The sequence below is a fragment of the Trachypithecus francoisi genome, unplaced genomic scaffold (genome assembly GCF_009764315.1).
Source record: "Trachypithecus francoisi isolate TF-2019V2 unplaced genomic scaffold, Tfra_2.0 Lachesis_group12, whole genome shotgun sequence".
Classification (NCBI taxonomy): Eukaryota; Metazoa; Chordata; class Mammalia; order Primates; family Cercopithecidae; genus Trachypithecus; species Trachypithecus francoisi.
This window is the reverse complement of record NW_022681457.1, coordinates 47236325-47246398: the sequence shown is the minus strand read 5'-3', so window position 1 is coordinate 47246398 and position 10074 is coordinate 47236325. Positions and strand designations below refer to the sequence as shown.

Here is a 10074-nt window from a genome sequence, read left to right as displayed (position 1 = left end):
TTTGTCTATTAAAAGAAAGCTTTATTAAACACAACCATGCAAAATTTCCATACATTTTCAAGATCTTGTATTAAAAAAAAAATACATATGCCCATGGGACTTTGGGCCACAATGTATCAGCTGAGCTTCTGGAGGAACTGGAGACCCAGGTCACTCTTGGGCAATTAACTGTGTCTATATGACCAAGCCCCAATAAAAACTCTGGACAACAAAGCTCCAGTGAGTTTCTCTGATTGGCATATTCCACGCATACCGTCACGTGTCTCTGCCAGGAGAAGTGCATACTGTTCACAATTCCACTAGGAGAGGACAACTGGAAGCTTTAAATGTGGAACTCTGCACTATATGCCTCTTCCCTTGGCTGTTTGGTTTTTTTTTTCCCCCTGTGTTCTTTTGCTGTGATAAACTGTAACCATGAGTATAATGGCTTGCAGTGAGTTCTGTGAGTCCTTCTAGTAAATTATCAAACCTGAGCGTAGTCTGAAGTTTGCAAAACCTGAAATTGGTGTCAGGAGTGAGGATGGTTTGGGGGACTCCCAAACTTTGCACTTTGAGACCATCATTTTCCTCTGCCAACATAGGAACCTGGATGAGAAAACTTGAGAAACACTTATCTAGACCCACACCATCATAAATTATTATAATCAAAAAATATTTATTAACCACCTGCTCTGTGACAAGCACTGCGCTGGGTACTAGGAATCTAAAAATGAGCAAAGCAGGTTCAGCTTTTCCCCTCAAGGAGCTCATAGACATTGTACCACAGGAAAGAGGGAGTGAACAAGATAGTTATATAACTCTGCCCTGGAGCCTACTTCCAGGGAGGAATAGCAAGTTATGTGTGCGTGTGAGTATCTAAACAAGCAGGCATCCTTAAGTGAAATCTAAATTTTTACACTGATAACAACTTCATTTGGGTATCATTCCTATTTAGTTCACCAGAAGGAGTCAAAGAGTTCTAGTTTCCCTGAATACTAGGCATATGGTTACACGATTTACCAAAAGAAGGAACAAAAATGCAGAGAAAAATTATATGAAAAGACAGGTTACGGTTCCAGTAAGTGGTTGTTTGAGGCCCTAGAAAGATACCATATGGAAAATTTAAGATCCACGTGGTGGTCGGATCTAGAATTTGGGTGGAAAGATTGGGGTTGAACACTCAGATTTGGGAATCATAGCATAGTTAATGCGGTGGAAAGGGATGGGCTGACTTGCAACTTTGTAACGCCCTTTAAAATGTTAGAAGCATCACCGAAAGATAGTACGATATGTTGGGAAACACCAACATTTAAGGGCCATATGGAGCAAAGCAGGCGGAGAAGAGGCTGACAATGAGAAGCCAGACAGTTTGGATGACCCAAGTGGTGGGCTATGATCCAAGAGGAGTTTTATCAAAGCTGTTCAGAGCGCACTTGAATGAGGTCAAGCAGGAAAGGATTTAGTGCTTGGCTTGGGGAAGTCCACCACCCCTAGAGGTCTTCCATGACAACCTAAGGAATCACACTGAGAGTAATTTTTATTTGGAAGACGAGATGCAGTGAATCAGGAAAAAATCCTACCCTCTCTGGGCAAGGGCTAAAGTGGAGTGACAGCGAAAAGACAAAATTCTTAGCTTTTCTATGCCTTTAGTAAATGCTATCGAATGCGGGAAGTTTGGCTGGGATCCCTGGCTCATGAGCATACTTCCTCTCTTCTCAGAGCTCTTCAGAAATGAGCAAAAGCAGCCCCCACCCCTGCTTGGCAACGTGCCGGGCCCGCCTCCAGCCTCAGCACCCCCCGCCAGGAAGCAGGAGCGTGGCGTAGCCGCCAGGGGACGCAGACCGCAGGCTTATTTGTAAGACTTGGGGCGGGGCCACGCACGGGGCGGGCTCTGGCGTGACTTCCGGTTTCCGGCGTTTTGGGTCGTCGCTCGCAGCGGTCATGGCAGCGGAGGAGAAGGACCCTCTGAGCTATTTCGCGGCATACGGGAGCAGCAGCTCAGGCTCCTCGGACGAGGAGGATAACATCGAGCCGGAGGAGACGAGTCGCAGAACCCCGGATCCGGCGAAGTCGGCGGGCGGCTGTAGGAACAAGGCGGAGAAGCGGCTCCCGGGACCCGACGAGCTGTTTAGGAGCGTGACTCGCCCGGCCTTTCTCTACAATCCGCTCAACAAGCAGATAGACTGGGAGAGGCACGTCGTCAAGGCGCCTGAGGAGGTGAGGTCCCCGACCCCGTTTCCCGGTCTCGGCCCCGGCCTGCGCCCCCTTCCTCCTGAGCCCTCTGCTGGGGACCTGCTGTCCGTTCCCCCACACGCAGTCACCCCCGCGGGATGCCGCACCACCCCCTTCCACCTCAAGCCCTGGGAAACCTAGCCCCCTCCCCCAGCCTGGTGGGTGTCAGACCGGACCCGCAGCCCCGCCCCCTTGTGAGGAGACCCAAACCTCCGCGCTCGGTGCCCCGACCCCGCGCGGCGAGGACTAACGGTGGTGACTCCCCCGCCCCCCCGCTGCAGCTTCTCCCTGAGACCCCTTCCCTTTGACGCCGAAGTGCCTGCGGTGCTGCCTCCAAGACAGTGTCTGCTGCAGCCTCCTGAAGGGGTCAGCCTTGGCGTAGTATCTCTGAGACTGGATTCTTCTTTGGTAACTAAAAGTTATTAGCTTTATTCATATAGGGAACCCTTTGGCTTTTCACTTAGCAGTATTGTGATTTTGATGGAAAAATGTGTCTTTCAACCTTAAAGAAAAAAAAGTCAGCCTGAACGATAAGCGAACGGCAGGGAGTTGCATGTGCCCACGTCCATCATAGGAACCTCGGTTCGTCACAGTGTTTCTTAATGTGTTTGCTTAACAGCCTCCAAAGGAATTCAAAATATGGAAGTCAAATTATGTACCACCTCCTGAGACCTACACCACTGAGAAGAAGCCTCCTCCTCCAGAGCTTGACATGGCAATAAAATGGTCTAACATATATGAGGACAATGGTGATGATGCCCCGCAGAATGCTAAGAAAGCTAGGCTTCTACCGGAAGGGGAGGAGACCTTGGAATCAGGTAAGGAAAATCAGAATCCCGTGGTAATCTATTTTGACCCCCCGTGATGGGCTTAAAAATAATGAGATATTTAATGATTGAAAATTAAATCTAGCGAATTGGCAAACTAATTGGATGGTCTTTGGGTACTTCTTGCTCTGCTTTTGAGAAAGATCATATATATTTGGCTTTAACATGAAGTCTCTGATAGGTCAGCTAATAGTTGCTGTGTTATTAATGAAAGATCGTAATGTTCAGGCTTTAAAGTGAAATATCTGGTATCTCATCCAGTAGTCTGTGTTTTATGAGGCCTTATTATTAGAACACAAATCAATTCATGGATTCTTGTGACTAGCTGCAAAGTGCTGAAGGCTGAATTTTCTTTTCTTTTCTTTTTTTTTATTGCGACAGTGTTTCGCTCTTGTTGCCCAGGCTGGAGTGCAGTGGCGCGATCTCGGCTCACTGCACTCTCCACCTCCCAAGTTCAAGCGATTCTTCTGCCTCAGCCTCCAAGCAGCTGGGGTTACAGGCGCCTGCCACCATGCCTGGCTTTTTTTGGGGGGGGGGGCGGGTAGAGATGCGGTTTCACCATGTTGGTCAGGCTGGTCTTGAATTCCTGACTTCATGTGATCCATCTGCTTCGGCCTCCCAAAGTATTGGGATTACAGGCGTGAGCCACCGCGCCCGACCGAAAGCTTCATTTTCTATTAAAGCAATTGTGCTTCAGAGCTAAAATTAGTATGACAAAATGAGTTTAACTGAGCATTACTACATAGTAATAGGAAGATAATGACTTAGTTGTTTTACTTTAGTTCATAACAGCATAATTTCATCTCTTACTTGGACTATCACAGTAATCTTTGCCTACACACTCTTATCCAATCTGTTCCATCCTTCACACTGCAGCTAGTGTTGAGTTTCTAAAAGTCATATCTGATTATATAACTTGCCTGCTTAAAACCCTTCAATGGGATAGAGTCAAGGCCTTCTATTGATAGGCCCTTTCTCCGTGTCCACAGTCATTTTTAATGGCCCCTTTCTAGCGCTTGAAGATCTTGAAATCCAGAACTGAATTTTATGGTTCCCTGCCTTTCAGTATGTGTTGCACCTTGTTCTGGAGTGTTGTCTTATCTCTGGCTAGTAAACTCATTCATCTTTCAAAATCCAACTCAAAAGAAGAAATCTCAGGTATCACCTCTAATAATTATTTGCTCCTCTGTACCTTGTTTATGCTAATGCTGTTGATTACCCTCATCACTTGTATGTGATTTTTTTAAAAGTCTGCTTTATGATGAGTTCCTCAAACAGCAAGAATTGAAGTGTTTATGTTTGTATCAAGTACATTGTAAGTATTCAGTAGATAATTGTTGAATGGAACTAATGTTTTGGAGCATTATTTTTAAGAAAGAGTATGCCATTTTTGTGAAACAGATTTCTGATCTTCCTACAATACGGGGGCTACTTAGCCCCTTTTTACAGTCATGCAGGGAGTGATGTTTTCAGAGAAAGGAGAACTGACTGGCAGGAGTTCTTACTTTAATTTTGATTCTACCTAACTTTTCCATTACTTTTGCTGACTTTCAATATGTATTAGAAGTCAACAATGAAGGAGCCTCTTCAGTAAGTGGCATCTTTTTGCAGACCTTAAATGATGTGAACATTTATAATACCTCATATTGTACAATCTTTTTTTTTTTCTTTTTTTTTTTTTTTTTTTGAGAGGAGTCTCGCTTGGTCACCCAGGCGGGAGCGCAGTGGCACTCATCTCGGCTCACTGCAAGCTCCGCCTTCTGGGTTCACACCGTTCTCCCGCCTCAGCCTCCCGAGTTGCTAGGACTACAGGCGCCCACCGCCACGCCTGGCTAATTTTTTTGTATTTTTAGTGGAGACGGGGTTTCACTGTGTTAGGGTGGTCTCGATCTCCTGATCTCATGATCTGCCGGCCTTGGCCTACCAAAGTGCTGGGATTACAGATGTGAGCCACGGTGCCCAGCCAATCTTTTTCATAATTAGTAAAAATATATTTGCTTAAGTAATCTGTAATTATTACAACACCTTGTGAAATAAATGTGGAAATGATAGCTTACATCATTTGTCCAAGGTCACAAAACTAGAAAATGCCAAGTTCTAAAATACACACTTTCTCACAGTTTTCTTATTTATTACTTCCAGCAACCTGATACAGAAGTGCTACATGACTCATTATTACTATTTTACAGATGATAGAACAATCTCAAATTAGAGAATTTTCCCAAATTCATTCACACAGCTAAAGAAGAGACAGAGTAGTAGGCATTCAAATCCAGACCTTTAAATATAAATTATGCCTTATTAAACTGATATTTGGTCTCCTGATGAATAGCTATTTCTCAACAGTGTTTGAGATATAGATATTCTTCTGTAGGGAGAATGGCAGTAAAGATACTAGGGTTGATACTCAAACTAGATTTCCATAGACTGGTGCTCTCACATCTTTGTCATTATGTGGAAAAAACCAGGATTATACACCAGGGCAAGCAAGCAAGAATTATCTTTCTTCCAGCTTAGCTTTTGAGTTAAGTTAGAAGGAGTTCCAAATATATGACAAATAACACTGCTATTTACATAGATAATTTCTGTCTTTTTGATCACATGATGGTCCTTTGTCAAAAAACAAATACAGGCAACATCAAATGACAAAAATTCCCACTTTTAGAAGTGATTTTTGCCATTTCAGATTCCTATATCATAAACCCACTGTAAAATCAATTTATGTCACAATTTTTTAGCCTGTTTTTTTCATTCATAAAATATGTATCAAAAACTCTACACTCTAATCCAAATTTTAGATTATCAAGGTACTTTTTTATTTTGCTTCCCCATTTTGCCCCTTGGCCTTTTATTGCTGGTTAACTTCTGTCTTCCAGTTATGTTAGAGGAAGAGCTGGGAAAGGTTCAGAACTCATCATTGGGTCTTGCTGCTTATCAGCACTTCTGGTTTTAGTGGTTGTAAAACGTAAGTAAGCAAAGTTTAGTTATTAGTTGTAGCTTTATTGACATGTATAATTAATTGTAAAAGCATAATTAATACAGCGATTTTTAGTTTACATTTTTTAGAATTTAGAAAGTTTGTTTATTGATAAGTTAAACTTACTTAACTTGAGTGATTTGAGTTCCATAATAAAAAAAACTGTTTCCTCACCAGTACATCTATACTATATGAGACGGAGTAAAAAAGCTCAGTAAAGTTGATAAATGAACATTGCTCAGATTTTTTTCCCCTACTCTAGTTTATAAAGCAATGCCTTGTCATGACACTAGATGGCATAGCACTTCTGCTCAAATCACTGATAGCCAGTTATTTTTCAACTCAAGTAGTTTGTGGTTTTGTTATTCAGTTAATTTATTTTTAATAAGTGGCAAATTAAAAGCAAAAATATCTCAGTATCATCTTCCAAATGTACGTTAATGCATAGTGAATATTGTAAACTTAATATTTTCCATTTTTATATTATCACTACTGAAAATCTCAAAAGACGAGCTTAGTGATAATTAACTCCAGTTAAAAAGCAAAAGGTGCTGGGCGCGGTGGCTCACGCCTGTAATCCAGCACTTTGGGAGGCCAGGGCGGGTGGATCACGAGGTCAGGATATCGAGACCATCCTGGCTAACACGGTGAAACCCCCATCTCTACTACAAATACAAAAAATTAACTGGGCGTGATGGCAGGTACCTGTAGTCCCAGCTACTTGGGAGGCTGAGGCAGAATGACGTGAACCCGGGAGGCGGAGCTTGCAGTGAGCCAAGATGGCGCCACTGCCCTCCAGCCTGGGCAACAGAGCGAGACTGCGTCTCAAAAAAAAAAAAAAGTAAAAGGTTTGGCTTGTTTTAGTGGTATACCATGTTATTTGTTGTAGAGCCAGTGTTTTTGTGTGAACATGATAAACTACTGATTAAAACTTTGATTTGTAAATTCCTGGGGTGAGTTGTTGATCTGAATTGTATTTTATTATTTTATTACACTGCCTACATAAATCCATAGTGCTCTGTGAAGCATATGAATAACATCACCATGCTGTGCTTGAAGAAGAGTGAAGATGAATGGTACTGATTGTTATCTGCGTCAATAAATGAGATATTCTGATTATGGTACACTTAGCAGAAGGGAATTAAAGGCTTAAGATTTTAAGTATATTTCCTTCAAGGAATGTATGATTTGATGTCAGTAGTTCCCCACATTTTTTAATATGCAGGCCCCTTTCAATATCAAAATAATTTTATAAATCTCCACTTGAGGACCTGTTGAACTTTTTGAGTATCTGTTGATCAAGAAAATAAAGTCAAAAGCAACAATTAGTAATGTGCTCAAAATAAATTTGTATTTTATAAATCATAACATCTTTTCCATGTTACTCTGTATGGAGTTCTTAATACCACACATTTGTTTAGGGAGATGGAATTAGCAACTAGTCTGTGCTACCCTGTATTTTTTTTTAACCATGTAGTTGGATATTTTAAAACATTGGATTAAAAAAATTTTTTTATTCTGTTTTAATTTTTTAAATACTAGTTTTAAATATTCATTTTAAAATACTAATAACATTTTGGGAAGGTGTAAAGGACATTGTTTTAATGTAAGGCTCTTCTCTAACCTTCCTCCCCTCTCCAAATTCTCGATAATATGAAGTAGGAAGATACATATTTTTCTGTTGCTGTTAGAATGTTCTAGCCGTCCTAGGAATGGGGAGGGGGAGGGGGAGGGTGGGGGCGGAAATTAGAACTTACTGGGATAAAATTCCAAATAGAGATTTGGGGAAACCTGCTTGTGAGTGCTTTTTAACCTCAAAGTAAGGATTTGGGGTGGGTGGAGAAGGTGGTGGGGAAAAATAAGTTGTTTTTGGAGGAGAGAAAGCAGATTGAAAGGAGGAGGACAGCTGATAGCCACTTAAATAATGTCATGGTTAGATTGATACCTATTTTTTGTAAAAAGAAAACAATATGCTCCATTCTTACAAAGCATTGATTGTATTTGAATATACACAATGTAAATACTATAATGTAGTGGTGTCCAAGGGAGAGAATACAGTCATGAGTTCTTAGTTTCTATGTTTGATTTGGCCAATAAAGCCCCTTCATCATCCTTTTCTGCTTATCACTAGAGACAGAAACTAAAAACCATGGCTTCAGGCTGCTAAAAGCCTAAAACAAAACAGCACAACAACAACAACAACAACAACAACAAGGCAGGTTGGACAAGCTTGCTGAGTATTTGGGAGCCTTTTTCAAAAGTCTGATTTGGGGGAAGTCAAGTCACTTATTTTAAGCTACCTTAATATAGCACTAAAGAGTCACTTTGTGAATTTTGTATGGCTGCAATTGAAAAACAAAATTGCTCACTTTCATTTGCATTTAAAAATCAGAGCTCTAAAAGTTAATTCTTGTTTTTTATTGGGAAACTCTGAGAGAAATATTAGTTGATGAGGGTAATAATTTTGGTATAAAGCCAGTGAAATTTTAATGCTTACAATGTTGGGTTTTTTTAAAATTACTGATCGAAACTCTTCCTTTTCTATTTAAAGATGATGAAAAAGATGAGCATACTTCTAAAAAGCGCAAAGTAGAGCCAGGAGAACCAGCAAAGAAGAAAAAGTAGAAACAAATGACCAGAATTTCTGGACTGCTAAACTTGTTGAAATGTTTCTTTGAACAGATTAAGTTGATATTGTGGGTTATTATTGCCACATCTCCGTGAAAGTGCATACGTTAATGAACTAATAATTATTGCCTCAAGAACTTTCCACTGTAGAATTCTTTTTTAATTTAAAACATATATGTATTTAAAACTCAGTTGATGACTTGTGATTGTGAAATTGATAACACTTGGATGCATTCTTGCTCTCACAGAATTGGTGACATGCTTTTGAGAGTTTTGTCACATGTTGACATGCCAATGTTCTATAAACCTTTTATAAAGGAATATATTTTTAAAGTAAATATATTGTAATGTACTGTGAACTTGTAGGGTGCTTTTCAACAGTTTGTACAGTGTAAATAGATCATGGAAATAAAATTACTTATTCAATATTACTATTACTGCATAACATTAACATTTGAATGTTTGTCTGTGACAAGTACCCTATTTGTTGTGTGACATTTTAAGTTGTAATAAGTATTACCATTTAAAGAGTGCCTCCTGTGTTCCAGGTGCTTTGTGCATATGTTTTCTCTGATCCTTAAACCTAGCAAGGTATTACTAGTATTCTCATTTTTTAATAAAGAGTGCTTGAGTAGCTTGTCTGATGTTACGCAGCTAGTGAGTGATTCATTTGGAATTTAACTTGGGACACTTGACCTCCAAAATCCTCACATTAAACCACCTGTCCATCAGTCAAAATGTAGTCATCTTTCAAGAATGACATCAGTTATCATCTCTTCCAGGTACCTTTCTGTTGTACTGGAGATCTGTTAGTAGAGGTCTTTTCCTCTCCTGATTGTATGACTGTACTTGTCATCTGTGCTTTATGGTTATTCATTAATTTCTTTATTAAATTGTAAGTTTACAGGACATTCAGTTAAATTTGAATTACAGATAAATAATGTTTTAGTGTGTTTAGTATTCAGGACATAAAAAATGGGTTTATCTGAAATTCAAATTTCACTGAACATCTTTTATTTGGTAACCCTACTTCTGCATGTTTTCTCTACCCAGCTTCTTCTATTTTAATGCTTTGCGTATAGTAATAATAAAATGAACAAGAAGTAGTTGGGAAGGTGTAATCTTTTGAGTTCCAAAATGCAGTTATCTGTAGCATTTTGAACAATAGAAAGGTTACACACTGCATCAATCTTTCCATGTATCTCAAGCCCTTAAGAGAGAAGAAGTACAGAACACTGCACATTCAGTGTATAAGAACAAGACAGCCAAGCACGGTGGCTTATGCTTGTAATCCCAGCACTTTGGGAGGGCAAGGTGGGAGGATAGCTTGAGGCCAAGAGTTTGAGACCAGCCTGGACAACATGACAAGACCCCATCTCTACAAAAAATGAAAATTTAGGAAAAAAGAAAAATACATAATCTGAGTATTTT

At 40.2% G+C, this 10074-nt stretch overlaps 1 protein-coding gene across 2 annotated transcripts; it reads left to right on the top strand.

Moving 5' to 3' along the window:
- The first annotated feature begins 1867 nt into the window (after window positions 1-1867).
- CUNH1orf52 (chromosome unknown C1orf52 homolog) lies at window positions 1868-9290 on the top strand. Of its 2 annotated transcripts, XM_033225460.1 has the most exons (4): window positions 1868-2196; window positions 2831-3029; window positions 5915-6003; window positions 8567-9290. In XM_033225460.1, the coding sequence occupies exons 1-3, from the start codon at window positions 1921-1923 to the stop codon at window positions 5989-5991; spliced, it is 552 nt and encodes a 183-aa protein (XP_033081351.1). In that variant the 5' UTR covers window positions 1868-1920; the 3' UTR covers window positions 5992-6003; window positions 8567-9290. The 2 variants fall into 2 exon arrangements, with proteins under 2 accessions (XP_033081351.1, XP_033081352.1); XM_033225461.1 differs by lacking the exon at window positions 5915-6003 and having other exon boundaries at window positions 1872-2196.
- The last annotated feature ends 784 nt before the right edge of the window (window positions 9291-10074 follow it).